Source organism: Typopeltis vanoorti, chromosome 23 (genome assembly GCF_054136105.1).
Source record: "Typopeltis vanoorti isolate ZY-2024b chromosome 23, IOZ_Tvanoo_1.0, whole genome shotgun sequence".
NCBI classification, from domain to species: domain Eukaryota; kingdom Metazoa; phylum Arthropoda; class Arachnida; order Uropygi; family Thelyphonidae; genus Typopeltis; species Typopeltis vanoorti.
In genome coordinates this window covers 14,203,464-14,223,006 of record NC_143571.1, presented here as the reverse complement: position 1 = coordinate 14,223,006, position 19,543 = coordinate 14,203,464, and the positions used below count along the sequence as shown (strand labels likewise).

Below are 19,543 nucleotides of genomic sequence, written 5' to 3'. Positions count from 1 at the left end.
GGGAGTGAAATAAATCATAATTTTGATGATTCAATAAAATTGTTCAATTATAGTGTAGGGCAAAAGGGAATGACAGAAACCTAAGATTAAAAATCACTGCCTGTATTAACATTTAATATGTATTAAGTATTATATGGATGTATTGTGCATTAGTGTATATGACCAAATACACATTACACCAGCAAATGTGTATTGCTAGTATACACTCAAATATACAAATAATAAATGTAAACTTAAATATATAAATATTATTCATGAAAAAAACAGAAAACTTTGAGATTCAGTGGCAGACTGAAGAAAACACTAGTTAGCCAGAGAGGCAAGTGGTGAAGTTGTCTGCAAGGAAAGAAAAATCAGGTCTTTATGGTGGGCACAAGAAGTTAAAAAGGCAGTCCTGGAAAAGAAGAGAATATATTGCTTTTTTATGTGGCAAGTAAGTCAGCAAATGCTCTGAGAGAATATAGAGAACACCTTAAGAAAGTTGTGTGTAACCAAAAGTCATGGGAAGACTTCAATATGAATACTGAAGACTAATATCATGAATGAGAATATTAATGAAAAGTTTAGAATGGTCTGAATATTATTACTATCATCATCACACTTCCACAGAGTCAGCAGACTCAACATAGGATGGTTCACTCACAACAGACATCATATTAAAACTTAAAAGCCTTAACACTCACTGTATTAACAACATATGGTAATGTATTCCATTCACCCACAATTCTCCATGTAAAAAATCTACTCTTCACACCCTTCTTACATACACATACACAACTTTCAGGGATGGTCTCTTGTTCTCCTCTCAACTACTACTACTACTCTTTTGATAATCTCCCTCTGTATTAATCCAATAAAATCCCCTCACTAACTTAAACATCTCTATCAAAGTACCTCTTTTCCTCCTATCCACGAAACTCTGGAATTTGCATTCCTTTGACCTCTCTCAAAAGAACTGAAGACCTGTGGCTGACTGATGCAGTTAGAAATTCCTCAGAAGGAAGAAATATAATATTCAATAATACTGGAAGTCCGTAATAATGTAATCTTGATCACCTTAAGACATCTTTAAACATCTTTCTAGATATCTAAATTCCTTTAAACATCTTCACATAATATGTCAATGTCAAATTTTATTGTTAGTAAAGCTATGTTCTACCAGAAGTAAAGCTATTAAAATTAGAATAAGAAATAAATATATATATAAATAATATTAGATGATACAGTTTTAAGCTATCCTATCAGAATTATATATTCCACTGTAAAAAGAATGAAGCAGCAAAAACAACATGATGAAATTTCATGCCAGCTGGGACAATGCTTGGTCACTGTTTTCATTGAGAATAGTGAAATGTCAGCTGAAACAAACTACTCCAATTCAACATCAGCAGAATTCAAGACTAGTACCATCAATGGAAAAGAAGGAACTAGCAGAAGAAAAGCCTTGGAAGTAAAAGTTACTGATGGAAAACATTCTTTTTTGTACTCACCCCTATATGTTGTTGGAACTAAAACACTTGTAGCCATTTTCTGCAGATTATGTTAAACAGGCATCAAGTGACTGAGAATCTTGGTCTCAACTGTGCCACTGATACTACCAAGATTAAATGGCTCTTTTCTACATGTGAATATCTGTCTGTTGTGAGGTCATTCAGACAGTTGCAGATACATATTTATGCTGTGTTTCCAGATGCCAGGAACATCTGATTGATGGCAACATAAAAAAGAATCTGTTAGAAGAAGTGAAAATGAAATGGATATGTATAAAAAGAGAAAGAGAATGAATGTTGATTTTCACCATGAAACTTCCTATGAATGAATTACCTTTAATGGTACATGTGAACTTTTGTAGTTACAACTGAAGAAAAAAAAACATAATGCTATTTATGAGGTATAACTGTCAAAAAGATGCACTGGAACATTCCAAAATAAATGATTTTCTCATTCACTTATTGACAATTAAGGCTTAAGAGACTAATCATTAAGGCTTGGTTTATGTGTGAATAGAGACTAAACATATTCATATAAAGGTATCGAAGGTACGTGTATGAATTTTTATTGGTCTGTTATGTATGAGTGAATACAAGAAGTTTGTTGCTGCTGCTTTTGTATCTTTTGGGAACCTCAGTTAATTCCCAGACTGCTTGGGAATTGCTCTCTCTCTCTCTCTCGCACATGCTTTTGAAATTTAAGGAGATGATTAATCAATATTGTTAAACTATTTATATTTCTGTGTGTGTTTCATTCATGGATTGATTATGTTAACTTTTTCTAGACAGACAACTAGAAAATATTAGAAAAAGCCTGACTCGTTATTTTAAGGTATTAATTTGTGAGTGAAATGATCATTATTTTAGATAGTTCTTTCGTTTTTTTCTAGAGGATTCCTTCTTCACAAAAATTTCTGACAGAAAAGGAATGGTAACGTTTTGGTGCAGCCAGTAGAATTCAAACAGCTGTCACAGCCAAGTTTAACAGCATCTTGTTCACCTGTTGAGAATATATCAGGATTTGATTATGTTAATGACACAGATTAAATGTAATGCTGACTAGTTGCCTAGTTAAACAAGCCTTTCACTTGTTATCAGAGAATAAGGGCAATATTGAAATTGAAAAACTAACTAGTGGAATAGGCTCAAATTCAAAAGAATGGAAAACAAGCACTATCAACAAAAGACTAGGGAAAAGAGTCTGAGCTAACAGAGAAATTACAGAAATAAAATATCATGTAGACATAAGAGATATTGCTGAGATGAAAAAAAAAAAAAAGCAAGTGAGATATTCCTAAAATAATAACTATAAGATGTCATATTCAGGAAATCATAATCAGGGAGAGGAAAGAAGATAACAAGAAGATGACTTCTTAGCAGGCTATCTCAAGTAGGGTGATGTGGCCAATCTCTAAATGGGAAATTGGACATCAAGAATAATAACTGCAAAAATCACAGGATTTCATTTATTTAATGAAAACAAAACAACTTCAATATATTTTGCTAACTCTTACTGTTAGCTTATTCAGGCAACTGACTAAAGGTATTAAAAATTTTTTCTGAGAACTGCTGACAACAGTTCATTCACAAAAAATATTCAGTTATTTTTTGAAAATGATAACATTATAGCAAGGATTACACATGAGAATCATTTGCCATATCCATATCAAGTACATGTAAACTGCATTTAAAAGTTGGTTACTAGCATAATGGATATCTGATATGCTGCACAGGAATATAAGGAAAGAAATATCGCATATAATGATATCTAGTTCCTGCTCAAAATGCCTTGAGAACATATCACTTCAGAAGATTCCTTGGTCTTTTACAGGATGTTATCTTCTAGGTTGGCAGGGAAACAGATGACCAATCAATTTCATGATGTTCTGTAAATAGGTGGGAAGTGAAGCTAGTTTTATTTTTTCTGTTGTGTTCAAAGTCACTCAGATGTTTTTTTTTTTTTGTTTTTTTTTATATCTTTCAAAATTCAGTTTGACCAATGTATGCTTCGCACAAGAATACAAATCTCATAAATGTGTGTATTTTGAAATGGCTGCTGACTTCTGAAGGATCTGAAAACAGTTTAAAGCAGCTATAACACTGACTTGTTTTAGAAATTGATACAGATGTCTAGAAACTCCACTTGTGTAGGGTAAGGAAATGGAACAGTAATTAGAGGACAGTTTGTTGGAAGTTTAAGAAAGTTAAGTTCGTTTCTGTTTGTTTCACCATCTTTAATGATGCAAGAAGCTTGATTTTTAAAGTTGTGATAATTGCGAACTTCTACTGTTACTAAATAGTTTATGGAAATAACAACGTAGACTAGGATATACATTAAAATAACTTTTTAATACAAATCCAATATTTCGGCAACGTCACGTTGCCGAAATATTGGATTTGTATTAAAAAGTTATTTTAATGTATATCCTAGTCTATGTTGTTATTTCCGTAAACTATTTAGTAATAATGCATAACCAACGTTTAAGCCTTTCCACTAGAATAACTTCTACAGTGGATAATGAAATTAGTGTGGCATCAAGGCAGGTTTTCTACAGACAGCCATTATTCCTCTATCTTCTTTTATTTTTGCTAATTAAAACATCCAAAAATAGAAGTTTGTTAGGTGTTTCAATTTCTTGTGTAAACTGAATTTTGGGATGACAACTATTTAAGAAATAAATTATTTAGGTTTTTACAGTATATTCCAAACAATCAATACATAATCTATGTTGCTATCATACATATGGTTTTATGTGTATGGGAGTGCTATATTTTTACTTACTTTCCTCACTTTCACACTCCGAGTGGTTTAAACTCTTAAATTCAAAATAAAGAAAACATTGAAATTAAACTCCAAATTAACTTTGCACACAGATTCATATCCCAAGATATCTCATGTGAAACTTAACCTTTTAATTTCTCTTTTTAAACTCATTAAACCCATTAACAGATTGAGTCTTCACACTCTTTTTAACATAAATAAAAATCTTTAATTTACAAAAAACACATCTATACAACATCAAATTTACTTAACTGTTATGCAAGCACCAGTGTATTTTCTTCAAATCACAGCAATACTATAACTACACAACTTCTTTACAATCACATTGTAAAGAAGTTGTGTAGTTATAGTAACTACACAAGTTAAACAACCAACAGATATTGTCTTGTATGGACAAAATTCCTGTAACCTTAGTTTCTTGTCTCCTACAGAACTTTTATTTTTAGAGTTCACAGGAGAAAGGCTAACAAAAAACTGCTTCTATATGACAGCAACACAACAGTCAAATTCTTGTTGCATTCTAACTAAAATCACATAACACCAAAGAAAATCAAATCTTGTCTTCATCAAAAACACTTCTGTAACTTTATGCTATTCAATATGAAAGCAACAGCAAACTCCACTGAATAAACTATTAAAACCATATCATCATTTTAAAATGAATTAACCTCCTATATTCTTTTAAGGTTACATGGTGGTCAGCATTCATTGTGAAGCATTTATGGAGACAAACACACTGTATTGGAGTAGTTATTTTACTTATAATTATGAAAATAACACTCGATGTTTTGACTCCGTATCGAAATCATCATCAGGAAAACATACATATGCACAGGACACAAGCTAATATAATAAAAATAAATAAAATAATGATCTTCTATATGAATGCCTCAACATGCTTCTTAAAATCTTATTAACAATTTTAGCATTTCAGAACACCTCTGCCTTCTATATGAAAGCTTCTGAAGGAATAACAAACATGCTAACAGTTAGAAATCACCTATGAGACCGAGAATCCTAAATAAAACAACTTTACTGGGCCTATTTCTATATGAACTGATAAGCAATAAAGTTCCTTTTCAGCCTTAATGAAATAAATCCATATAGGATTTATTTCATTGAGGGAGGATATCACAAGGATATCCTCTCTCTCAGTCTTCTGTTTCTATCTTTTCTTCTAATTTATCAGTCCAGTTAAAGACATAGAAACTCCACAGCTTTACTCCTGCTGTGTTCCTTTTCTACTCCATGGACAGTTCAAATCTAGCAACATTTAAAAATGTTTTTCTTGCTTCTGCACATGCTCAGAAATGCAACTGAGAAACTTAAGCTCAAGTCCATCATTGTGCACTGCCATTACTGCATTTCAGCACTGGGCTTGAAATGACGAAGTTCCTTCTTCACAGTGCAGAAAAGTTTATTCTATAACAATTTCACAATGAAACAGCCAGAATTCATAACAGCTCTTCATGTCACAATATTCTATGAACTGAGGTAAGTTCACTTAATCACTTCTGATAATATAGCAGTGACTTTCACTTCACTTGCTATTGACAGCAACATACCTTGTAAATGTTTGTTTACATACAAATGGCACCAACACTACAAAACTTTGAGGTCATATAAAATCACAATTAAGCTCTAACAACTAACTTAAATAGATTTATTTTATATCCAAGCAAGATTTCAGTATTCAAATATAAAAATAACATCACAAAATGTCTAGTTCACGACATACAAACAGTACCATGTTACTAATTTTTTAACTTTAATTCATTTTTATGTTTTTAAATTTGTAGGATATCTGAATTTTAATACTATCTGTATTAAAATAGGATATCTTCCTGCAGTTTTAAGGAGGCTTGTGAAAAGCTCTCTCTTTAAATTTTTCCATGTATAAATTAGCAATAGGCAACTATGGAAAGCCCACAGATAAATTGTATTTCTGGATATAAATTTTACCTTTCCTAGTGAAGAAGGATGACTGAAGGCAATGTTGAAAAATATTCGTGGTATCTGGAGGATATAGATCTTCTAGAAGGGTTAAAGATTCTTCAACTGGAACATTTATAAATAACACTACTACATCAGAAGTGACTAAAATGCCTAAAGGGTTGATTTGAATATCCAATATTTTTTTCTTTCTCTTTCTCTCTCTCTCTCTCTCCAAAGTGTGCTGCATTTTTCATGAAAGATTCTGAACATCTAATGTGTTTTGTTAGAAGCTTGCCTAAGTATTTAGGCGGGTATTATTCTTTGCTATTTGTTCAGAGATAGGCTTACCATATGTCCCGGTGTCCCAGCCAGTTTGTCATTTTGTCCCGGTTATTTGGTAAAAATTTAAAAATGCAGAATATACACGCAGCCTTGGAAAATGGCGATTAGGCAACATGAATACCCCCACTTTGACTCTGGCCTGTACACTGAGTCGCAAGTCAGTGTTGAGCATGCTCAATCTTAGTTGAGTTTAGATTGCGAGTCGGTGTTTTTTTTCGGCATATTTTTTTTTACTTCATTAAATTAATTTAACCTCAATATGCCAAAAAGAAACTGTGTGTTTACGGATGAATTAAAAAAGCATTATCCATTTTTGAAAAAAGTTTGTGGTCATATTGACAAAGTGAAATGTGAACAGTGCTCTTCAGAATTTTCTGTGGCTCACGGTGGGTGTTCGGACATAAAAAATCACTTGACGTGCGAAACATAAGGCTAGTCTAGCAGAGGCAGGAACTTCCTCAAAGATATTGTCATGTTTTAAAGGTGCCGATCCAAGTGATAAAGAATTTTTAATAGCTGCCTAAAGAAGCAAGTTTTGCATTTCATGTTGCTATTCACAATCTCAGCTTTAAGTTTGCCGATTGTTCATCTAAATTGATATCAAAGCTTTTTGAAACAAAGTTTAGACTGGGTAGAACAAAATGTGAAGCTGTCATTGTTAATGTAATTGAGCCACTGTTGTTTCAGCAACTTTGTGAAGATTTAAACAAAACAAATTTTATGATGATATCAATTGATTCTTCCAAGAGGAAAGAAATTAAAACTGTGCCATGTGTTGTGTGGTATTTTGCACCAGATTGTGGAGTAAAAGTTAAACTTTTAGATTTTCAATCAGTTCCCAGTGAAACTGCAGAAATACTGACAAACCATTTAATGCCAGTTATGAAAACTCATAATATAACAAAAAAAATTATTGGATTTTGTGGAGATAACTGCAAAACCAATTTTGGGGGTGTAAAACGGAGAGGGGAAAACAATATTTACAGTCGATTGAAGAAGGAACTAGGAAGAAATATTGTGGGCATTGGTTGCGGTGCTCACATCGTTCACAATGTCTTCAAACTGCAGTTGATGTTCTACCTATTGAAATTGAAATAGGTATTGACAGAATACTTGAAATCTATGAGGGACTGAAATCATATTTTATTTCACAAGAACACTGTCCGGTGATGATAAAACAGTTCTTTGATAATGATTGTGGTGAAATGTATTTGTGGTTTGTGCACAGGCAACTCAAATTGTTTAACAAATCTATCTTGATTATGGAAAGTACAAAAGCTAGTGCAACAGATATTGTCATTGAACTTAGAAAATTAAAAACAAATCTTGAGGAAAGCGTGATAATAAATTTATACCCCCAAGAAGCAAAAAAGCTTTTTAGAATACTGGAAAATAATGGAAGTATTAATATTAATACAATACTACAAGAGTTTACAAAATTTTATGCCCGATGCCTTTCTTACATTGAGCTTTGGGAAAACAGTTTTGGTGGAGCAGAATCTTTTACTTGGATAAACAACAATGAATTAACTTGGTCGGAAATTGAAGCTTCAGGTGAAAAAATTAATGAAACTCTTGCAAATAATGCAATAAACATGGATGAACTGTTTGATGAAGTGATGATTGCAAAAGCTTTTTGGTTGGCAAACTATGACGTTTTGAAAAATATAAGTTGCGAAGAAAAATAGATACAACTATTCAGTCATTTCAAAGAAAAGAACATTTCATTGCCCAATCTTGTTCAAATTATAGAATACATTTTCAGCCTGCCAGGCACATCTTCACCTGTTGAAAGAATATTCTCAATAATGAATAACATATGGTCTGAAGAAAGAAGTAGAATGGCTGAATCAACAGTAAAAGCTGTATTGCACTGCAAACTTAATAGTGAACTAAATTGTAGTGAATTTTTCGACGTGATTAAAAATAACAAAGAATTTTTAAAGAAAGTTCATGCTAGTGATAAATATGAATAACTTTTTAAGAATAAGTTATGTTCAGTTAAGAGTAATTAAAAATTATTACTACGAAATGTTGTTTTTTGTTAACCACGCCGTTATTTAGCCTTTTGAATCATAAGTACTTAGAGTAGAAGGCATTACTTTCTGTTTTGAGCAAACTCTCAAAAATGTCCCGGTTTGATAAAAAAATTTTATGGTAAGTCTATTCAGAGGTCTGTTTAAGGTTTCTTTATAGATGTTTTATTACAGATGAGACATGGTTGAATGAGGATGATATGCCGACAAGAATAGAGATGGAGGGATATGTAGTATTTTGTAAAGACAGACAAAGCAAAAAGGGAGAAGGAGTGCTATTGATGATGGCAAAGGAGTTAGGGCACATCTAAGGTGGAGATGCAAGGAGCAAATAGTGACAGTGGTTTTGAAGTAATATGGCATGGAGGTGGAAAGGATGAAATGTTTAGAAGGGTGCACAGAGCTGGTAATGTGGAAGGCATTGAGAAGGAAATGTTTAGACAAATTGGTTGCACTAATAAGAAAAGGATGATCGTTATGGATAATTTCAATTATGGTAATATAGACTGGAAGGAAGAGACAGCATCATGAACCAAAGAGAAGGAATTTCTTGAGTTTTTAAGGGATAACTATCTTAAACAGTGTATAACAGAAGCCACACATGGATCGAGGGTTTTGGATTTGATTATCTCAATCCAAGACCCTCAATTCACATGATCATCAGAAGATATTGTTGAAAATGAAGTTCACATCTTCCTCCAATTGGTGAAAGTGACCATGAAGTGATCACTTCAGTGGTGGCCAGCAATATCAGGCCTTCTGTGATAGTTATATGTGGAACTATAAGGCAGGTGATTATAGCAAACTCAGGAGGCAGCCAGCAACGATATGGTAGAATGAAGAATTGCATGGGAAGGAAATCAATGCTGTTTGGTCTCTACTCAGGATTTATCTGGCAGAGGCAATGACTAAGTGTATTCCAAAGATCAGGAGATTAAATGAGGTAGGTGTAAAATGGTTGACTGAAGACGTTAAGCATGCAATCTTGAAGAAAAAGACATTGTGGAAGAACACAAGATGAGTGGCAATAATCAGTTACATGAGGAGTACAAATAGCACACAAGGAAGGTGACTTGCTTAGTAGGGTAGTGAAAGTGCAGTGTGAGCAGCAGTTAGCAAATGGCACTAAAAGAAATCCTAGGAAGTTTTTTTTTGATATGTGGCCAGTAGAAGGAAGAATGATTATTGGGGGATAATGGTAGTCAGTGATAATGGAAGAATGATAAACACTGAGGAGGATATAGTACAGGTATTTAATTAGCAGTTTACTAAATTATTCTATCTTGTGATTGTAACATAATGCAGAACTTTAGGACAGTGGGAATGGTGAGTGAGCAGGAGGTAAGTGAGGAATTACGTATGCTTGATGTCAACAGGGCCATGGGAATTGATGGTACATCACTGCATGTCTTGAGGGAATGTTCCAGGGAGTTAATAACAGCTTTAATGTACATTTTTAACATGAGTGTCTTAGATTAGCCCAGGTTCCAAAGGAGTGGAAAGATGGCAAAATTGTTCTGCTTCATAAAGGGGGGGGGGGGTTGATAAGATTAAGGCTTCAAATTATAGGCCAATCTGCTTGTCTGGAGTTATGGTCAAGGTGTTAGAGAGGCTAGTGAGAACTAGGATTCAGAATTGGGTTGACAGCAGTAGAATCTCTTTGATAGACATCATGGGTTTACTAAAGGAAGATCATGTTTTAGCAATCTGCTTATTATAACAAGATGACAAATGCATTGGACAAAGGGGATGCAGCATATACAGTAGTATATTTAGCTTTTGATAGATTGCCACATGACAAATTAGTCATTAAATGGAACAGATGAGGTTGGATACTAGATTCGTGCATCAGATTGAAGACTGGCTAGGTATCAGCAGGTTGTGTATGGGGGAGTGATATCCTAGAAGAGGAAAGTCATAGTGGCATGCCCCAGAGATCTGTTTTGGGATGGGAGGACCCTCATTGTTGTTTAATTTGGATGTAAATGGCATTGGAAAGGGCTTAAATGTTGATATACAGTTGTTTATAGATGATAAACAACTGTATATCAACTGTAAAGTTGGAAAGCATTATGAGAAGTAGAGCAGATATTGTAGCTTTGCAAGAGAACCTAAATAGACTATCTGAATGGGCAACTGTGTAGGAATGCCAGTTTAATGTTGCAAAGTGTAAGATTTTAAAATGTGGGAAGAAAGATGGGATGCAGAGTATAGGATTAGCAAGGATATTTTAGAAGAGGTGGAGGGTATGGAAGATCTCGGGATGATGGTGGATAGCTTGAAATTTCGTGGATTGTGAGGCCAACACGGCAGATTATGGGAATGATGCAGAGTGACATGTAGAAGTGAGGATATTTTGATTCCAATGTACAAGGTTTTGATCAGGCAGCATATGGATTACTGTGCACAGATTTGGTCACCAGGTTTTCAAAAGGATGATGAGATGTTGGAGAGGGTCCAGAAACAATTGACTAATTTAGTTTCTGGTCTCTGGAATGTGGAATATGAGAGAAACATGCTTGTCACCATTAATTACCATGGATGAGATTTTTCATAGAATGTCTGGAGATTGGGGGGGGGGGGGGAGAACAGATGCCATCCCAGGAAGCTGTATAAGGAGAGTGTGAGCAACTATAGCAAACTACTTTTCAGCAGTTTGTTACAGTTATTGAATCCCAACCAAGGCTCCATAGGTACAATGCAATGCTAAAAGAAATTCATTATGGAAATTTTTCTACTATAACAAACTATTCCAGTGGTGCCTATGAGTTTGCAACAGTGGGAGTCGACTGCATATGGAATAAGAAAGAAATCTGCCAAAACACTAAACTACAGTATACAAGAGGTATTTAAATCACTTTAATTTGTGGATCTGAAAGTTGGTTTAGAAATAAAATTTGATTAGAGACTAGAAACCATCGATATAAGAGTTCTCTAAAAATTTAGAGCGAGCAGATAGCATCAATGGCAGAGTCATGTTAAAAATGAAGATATCAGAAAGAAACCTAACACCATTAGTTCAAGAATAAGTAAGTATAGCTAATCTAAGCTAAGCTAAATTTCCATATCTAAGGTGGTATGGTCACTTTAACAGAATGAGATGGCAAGGTTAACAGAACAGGTATTTGTTGTAAGGATGACTGGAAAAAGACCTAGAGGAAGAAAAGAAGCCTACAATAAAGGTGGATTAAGCTTTTAGTGCCTTAGAAGGCCCAATTGTAAGATATGACCATAACAGAGCAAATAACAGATTCATTTGGATAGGTAATTAGTAATAATGTACTTTAATTATGTTGTATTATTAAAACATTCTGTACATCCACTGAGAGTACAGTGGGGAATGATCACAATGAAAGTTCATTGCGATCAAGAAAAGCATTGCTGATACTGTTTTCTGACTCTAAAGAAATGGTCATTCAGCATTGCATACCTCAGAAGGAAAATGTGACTGACATATATTATGCAAAAACACTTAAGGCATTTGTAGTATACAATTCAGATAAAAAGACCTGAGCACATAACAACAACTTTGGTTGGGACTAAGACAATGAGACTAGTGTGTTATGTCTGTTGATTGCATGTGTTCTAGTCAATTTGCTTGTTTGCAGGATAAAAAAAAATCTGAATTTCCAGGAGGAAAAAACCCTTCCACCTTCAAATGAGATTGGCAAATTCACCTTTCATTTAAAATCTCTTATAAAGGTTCATCCTTGATGAGATTGAAACCTAGATTTTTCCCAAACAAAGACCATCATAATCATTACTGACTGAGCTATAGAAGCTCAGTTCTTGATGAAACAGCAGCTTTTGTTCCAAATGTATAGCTGCATATAATACATAGCAAAGAAAGAAAGAACAAAACTGATGGAGGTTAACAAAGGACAACTAAAACAAAAGTCAAACTTTGTCTCAAATGATTTCTGGATATTTCTGATGTTCAAACTTCAGTCACCAGGACACAAATCAACACCACCACCCTATACAAGGCATCACAAAATAGGCTATAATGTGTTTGAGAAATGGATGATGGCCAAACTGCAAAGCATGTGAAAGATGGTATTATAAAAAGGAAACAATACTGATGTTTATGGATACCTTGGATACTACGTATTGTGAGTAATCTCACCAATGCCTCAAAAACTCATGGTAATACACATTTAAAATTAATAATAGTTAATACAAAAATATTTAGAGATACTTGATTTAAGAGGAGCTAGCATCATAAGAGAAACTTACATTTCCTATCCGAATTATAATTCCAATCACTGTCATTATCATAATCATCAACATCACTGTCAGCCTTACCACTGTTAGCTATTCTAAATATTAAAGAGGCAAAAAAATACAGAATTATTTTTAATTACCATTTTTAATGTTTTCAGGAGAGATTAAAATACATGGGGAAAAAATCTCACTTGAATTATCAAATATTCAAAAAAAAAAAAAAAAGGCAAATAATATACTGTTGCTATTGTTTAGAGGTCTCTCCCTCTCTCTCTGCAGTTTTAAATTAAATGAATGAATACCTTATTTCTACAGTAATTAAAATTATGAGATCAGAATTTTGTGTCAATTAGCTATGAGTATATGTTTTGGCTGGTTTGCCTATTTTGAGAGAGTCAAATCCTGAGATCCTGAGAGTTGGAAAACCACAGTTGGAAAGTCCTCATCATATTCTAGATAGGTGGTTTCAAACCATGTCTTTTGAATTTAAAGAAAAATACTGCACTCTGAAGGCAAATGAAAAATTTCAAATGGAATGCTAGATCTGAGACAATACTTTCACACAAAATGGCTCCATCATCATGGTTCTGAGCTAACAAGAACATATTACTTGCAGCTTATTAAGGACATTCAGAGATTATTCTTCAGTCAACACCCTAAAAAGTACAGAACACTGGTACAACATAACAGAATTTCATGCTGGCCAGGGCATCACACGGTTAAAAAAAAAAAAAAAAGCCCCTGTTTTTGCCTAGGAATCAGAGCAAACAGCAAAAAGTCAGCTACTGGAACAAATCCTAAAACACACCCCAACTCAATATCACCACAGTTCAAGATCGGTACTATCAACATAAGAAGCCTGAATGGCAAAGAAATGGAGCTAGATGAGGAATTGGATAAGTACCAGATTGACATAATAGGGGCAACTGAAACAAAAAAAGACAAAAACTGGTGAGATCTTTCTGAGCAATAAATACAAAATGTTATATTCAGGCAATGACAATCAAGGAAAGAAAAGAGTAGCCATAGTATTCAACATTAAATATGAGGTTAATCTTCTTGAATGGCAGGCAGCCTCACGTAGAGTGATGTGGGCAAACATCAGAATGGAGAACTGGATAATGAGACTTATTTGTGCCTATGGTCCCACAGAAGGTTCTAATAAGGTAGAAGTGGAAGAATTTTTTGAGACTTTAGAGAAAGCAACTGACACAATGAAAAATTGATCCTTGTTGGGGATCTAAATAGCAGAGTAGGAAATGATTGTCAGACATACAAAAATATTTTGGGAAAATTTGGAGAAAAGAGCAAAGCCAATAATATAATAATGGCAAAAACCTGTTGGATTTTTGCTCAGGACATGGACTGGTTATTACTAACACCGTGTTCCAACATAAAAATGTGCACAAATTCACATGGAGAGAAGAGGCAAGGAATAAGAAAAGTCTCACTGACTATGTTATTGTTGATGGTGATGTTTTCTCCCTGGTGCAGGGACACCGGAGTGTACAGAGGATTTGAAATTGGAAGTGATCACCATTTAGTCTGGAGCAGGATAAAATTGAAAAGAAGAACATGTAAATTTTAAAGCGAATAAAAGTTGAGCAGCTCTCGGATGTGAACTGTGGACTAAAATACACAAACATTACTGAAGAAAAAATGAAAGAGTTTGAGAACAGGAACCAAACCTTAGAGATTCAGTATTAAGCCCTGAGGAAAACATTGACTGATTCAGCAAGAGAAGTATCTGGTGAGGTTGTCTGCAGGGATAGAGAAATCAGAGCTCCATGGTGGACACGGGAAGTTGGGGAGGCAGTGGGAGAAAAGGGGAAAGCATGTCAAAAGTTCCTGGCAAATAAGTCAGCTTGTGCTCTTAGAGAATATAGAGACAAATGTAAGAAAGCTGAAGAATGGGTAAAACTTGCCAAACAAAATTCATGGGAATATAGAAAATAAATATCAAGAATGTGGCAAGACATTCTTAAGGTCGTTGAAGAAGCTCAGAAAGAAGAAAAGAGTGCTGTAAAAGGAATTAGAGATGATAAAGGTGACATGAAAACTGGAGAAAGGGATATCCATGAGGTAGAGTAATTACTTTGAAAAACTGCTAAATGTAACAATTAGTGACATAGGCACATCAACTGCATTGTGAATGGAGAACCTATAGAAGAAGTAAAACATTTCAGCTACTTAGGCACAATTTTTAGTGAAGATGGTAAATTAAATATGGAAATAGACAACAGAATCAACATAGCTGGTATATGGTAGGAAGTCAACTGAATAAATTTGTATGGAATTAGAGAAAAATTAGTCAAAACACTAAATTAGCGATATAAAGAAGACAGTATTCAAACCAATTTTAACTTATGGATCAGAGAGCTGGGTTACAAGTAAAACACTTGACCAAAGACTAGAGACTACAGATATCAGAGTCCTGAGAAAGATTAGGGGGTGTTATCAGATCGCATCAATGGCAATACATATTACAAACGAGGATATTATGAAAGAACTTGACATGCTTAACATCCTGGAATGTGTCAGCAGAGCTAATCTCAGGTGGTACGGTCATTTAAACAGAATGGGAGAGGACAGATTAGCAAAACAAGTATTCTCTGCCAGGTTGGCAGGAAAAAGACCTAGAGAAAGACCAAGATAGGTGGATTGATATGGTAAAAAGTGCCTTAGAAGATAGAAATATAAGATCTGATAATGTTGGAGTCTTGACAGATAACAGATTGATTTGAAGGAAAATTGTAAATAGGAAGTTAGTAATGATGTAAATTTTTCATGCAATACTATCATATCCTGTACACCCCTTGAGGGTACATGTCAGGAATTCGACAATGATGATGCAGACTCTCGCTACATCAAACACAGGGAGACAAGAATAGTTTGTTATAGTGAAGAGCTTACTACAGTGAATTTCTTCTATTAAAGCGTTGTACCCTGCAGAGATTTGGATGAAGTTTTTTTTTTTAGTTTAGTTTGGTATAATGATGTTTGCTGTAGGTAAGAGTCAAATGTAGTATGAATTATGGCACAATAGCTATAATTTATTATATTATGTCTGTTAATTGACTCATGCTATCTGCATGGTTTACAGGCTGAAAAACATTCAAACTAGCAAGTTTCTAGGTTTACATGAGTTTCTGGGAGGAAAAACCTTGTTACTTCCATATGAGGGTATCTAACTCACTTTCAATTCAAACACACTTATGAAGGTTCTTTGTATCTCAGGTTCCTTTTGAACCAGGTCTTTCCAGCAAAGGCAGCATTGTCCTCATATTACATGACAAAAATGGCATACACAAAATTCTTACAGCATTATCCCTACTGTACTACTATCAATTTTTATAATCAATGAAAATAACTATGACTTTTTTCCCCTGTTATTGAGTAATATCTTTATATTTGTATAATAACACCTTTTCTAACATTAAGAAAGATTTGTGTGTAAGATTATATTTATAGAGATACAATCAATATCCTAAGAGAATGAGATTACAATCACTGTGCATCAATTAAACAATGAAAAAAATATATTTTGGTCTTCAAATAAAGTTATAGTTATTATTATTGTTTTTATCACAAAAACTTTAACTGCTTGACAATTTTTCCTTAAAATTTTAATATAATGTTTCATAACAACCGTTTTTCATTCATTCCTGAGTTATTTTATTATACATGAATTAGTGGGCATTGCTTGATTATAAGTATGCCTAAAATGAATAAATGCCAAATTGATTATGTCAAGGCAAAATAATTTCTACAATTATAGAGTGATTAATAAGTCATCATACTGCTGATGAAATGGAGATTCAGATGTATTTGTGCTGAGAAACTGAAACATGATTATTAAACATGAATATTAACTGAATATTGACAAAGTATAAAATTAGTGATACATTTTTTTATTGGCTACTTCAACTTCAAAATAAAAAAGTGCCCTTTCTTGACACATTAATAAAGCAATTACTCAATGAAGAAAAGGGCAGAAGTCTAAAATACAGTACATGCACACAGATCATGTAACTAGCTCCACTGATAGAGTTCTTTGAAGACAACTTTTTTTTTTTTGGGGGGGGGGGAATTCAAGGTTGCAAAACTTATTACTACAAATTTGACTGCAGCCTGCAAGGAAGAACAATGCATTCATAAACAACCACATACTTTAAATGAAGCATAAAATATCGAAAAAATTCTTTGCAGAGTTGCATAAGGAAGAGTAAAAGGACATTTTTGTTCCATTTTTTTTTAAATAATCCCACATATGAAAGGCAGAAGAGCCTATAGAAAATGGATGCCGTGTGAGGACAGTGATAGGAAGAGAGTAACCTGTTGATATTCTTCTTAAAGTGTGGAAGATTATAGTCCTTTGAAAATGCTTCATGAGGGAAACTGTTCCACAGAATTGAGTGGAAGGAATGAAAGATGACTGGGAGTAGCAGTTTTGGTGAGTATGCAGTTCAACTGATGTTGAGTAGCTGTAACATGAGTTCCTGTAAATCTGGCAGAAATAAGAGTGCATAATGAATGCTAGTTCTGCTGAACAATATCCATAGAAATATCTGTGAAAGAAAACATCATGCAGAAACTGATCTTCTATGGGAAAGTGGCTGAAGAGCCTGTGAGAGAAGTGTCATTTATCAATCAGACTGCCCTTTTCTGAAAAGCATCAAGAATTTTTAGGGAAGTTTTAGATGCACCACCCTACACATGAGAGCAGTATTCCAAAGTTGGTTGGATTTGGGATTTATACAGAGTATAAATCCCAAAAATAACTGTTCAGCAGAGAAGTACCATCTTGACTGGAAAAGGATGCAAAGTTTTTTGGAAGCTGTTGATGCTATAGAAGTGATATGATTGTACCAAGAAAGGGTCAAAGTAAGAGTCTGTCTGAGAATAGAGATTTGGTCTTGAGCATTATCAAAAATAAGCAGAGAAGATCTGAGGCCTTTTTAATGGGAAAACAAGCAAAACTGTGTTTTGCAAGCATTGAAGTTGACTAAGTTGTTTTCACCCCAATCGAGGATACTGTGAAGATCAGTGTTCAGGGCACTGGTTATAGATGATCTTGAAGCTTCAGATGTTTGAGCACTGCATGGCTTGGCAAATGAGTATGATAAGTGAAGTGCATTATCATCAGCATAAATAAAAAAAGCAGGTGGGTGAAATGACGGAGTCCTGAGGGACACCAGCATTGACATAAAAGTCTGAGGAGAGAACACCATTATACATAGAGATCGAGCTGAGGGAAAATTGGTGATCCATTTACACAAGAACGAAAGCAGTCTGAATTATGGTAACTTGCCGGGAAGCTCTCCATGCCAGAGCCTTGGAGAAGTCAAGAGCAATTGCACAGAAAATCTCCTGTGAACCTGGAGTGGCAAAATCTATACTGGTGGTCACTAACTAGAAAGCAGTTCTCAAGGTGTTGAAGTTGACTGCGGATAACCTTCTTCATTGCTTTAGACAAAATTGATGTGAGTGCAATTAAACATTTATCATCTTTTACGGGAAATGGTTATATATAAGTTTTCTCCCATGCTAAAGGGTAGATGCCAGTTGTTTAGAAAATAGATGATAGAAAACATATGTTAGTTCAGGAGCATCTCTTGAGCACAATGGGTGGAATTCTACCTTTGTAGTATCTGCCTTTTGTAGTATCCAAGTTGTTCAAGATTCTTCTGATGTCCTTCTGGCAGAAGGTTACAGAAAGCAAGAAATGCAATGTTCTAGGCAAGAAAGAAGGTAATTTGCCATGGTCATCGAAGAAGGAGATGGAAGAAGAGAATGAAGTCAAAACATCCGCCTCGTCTTTAGGTGATTTTACAATGCTACTGTTATGGTGAAATAGAAGAAGAAGTGCAGATGGACAAAGGTAGAGCCCAGTGGCTTTGGTGAGGGACCAGAAAACATGCCTGCCAGTGGCACAAGCAGTGAGTTTTCTGCATTTATGCTTGTTGAATTTAGACTTTGCCCTTTTAATGGTGATTTTATAAGTGTTGCAGGCAATTATAAGCTGTGAATGAAGCTGCTGTTTTGGCCTCAAGCACATGTGAAAGGCTGTTTGCTTTTCTTGGATAGACTTGCCACACTTTTTGGAGAACCATGGTTTAGATGTGAGTTGAGGAATTTGAAGAGTGAGGAATGAAAGTTTCCATTCCAAATGTATTTTAAATTTAACATATTTAAATATCTAATATGCATATTTAGAATATCTAGTTATTATTTATTATATAATAAGCATTCTGCTAGCTTGATTGGCTGAGCAGATGACATCTTTGGTTTCCAACTACCAAATGTGGGTATGGATGCTTTGTGAATGTCCTTAAGTAGATGACCTTCAATACCAGTGTACAACCACCAATTTGCTTGGAGGACAGAAGTGTCTTGAAAAAGTACCATTTTTGTTCTCTATAAGGTTTCCAAACATCTAATTCTTAGTCCACCCTTGACTAATGTATACAAGGGTGTATAACCTAATGTAACATGCTTTCACAGGCGGCATTAAAATATTATGTGACTGGTTGTATTTCTGGGCATTAATGAATTTCATGCATTTTTCAGTTATCTAGGTTAAAAACCTTTTAACCATTTTCAGATGTGTTGGTTCAATGTTTTGGGGTTCAAATATTTTTGCTAATAATTAAACATTAACCAAATTAAAAAAGCACTACACAAATTGGTCACACTTCACTGATACTGAGTTTCTCACATTTTAAAAAAATATT

At 34.3% G+C, this 19,543-nt stretch overlaps 1 protein-coding gene across 1 annotated transcript in view; it reads right to left on the bottom strand.

Annotated features, from left to right (window-relative positions):
* Window positions 1-19,543, bottom strand: part of LOC150093636 (ataxin-7-like protein 3) — a 208,352-nt gene that overhangs the window by 87,362 nt on the left and 101,447 nt on the right. The window contains exon 6 of the mRNA XM_090413034.1: window positions 12,822-12,904. Coding sequence (XP_090269160.1) covers window positions 12,822-12,904 — 83 coding nt within the window. The remainder of the gene's footprint in view (window positions 1-12,821; window positions 12,905-19,543) is intronic.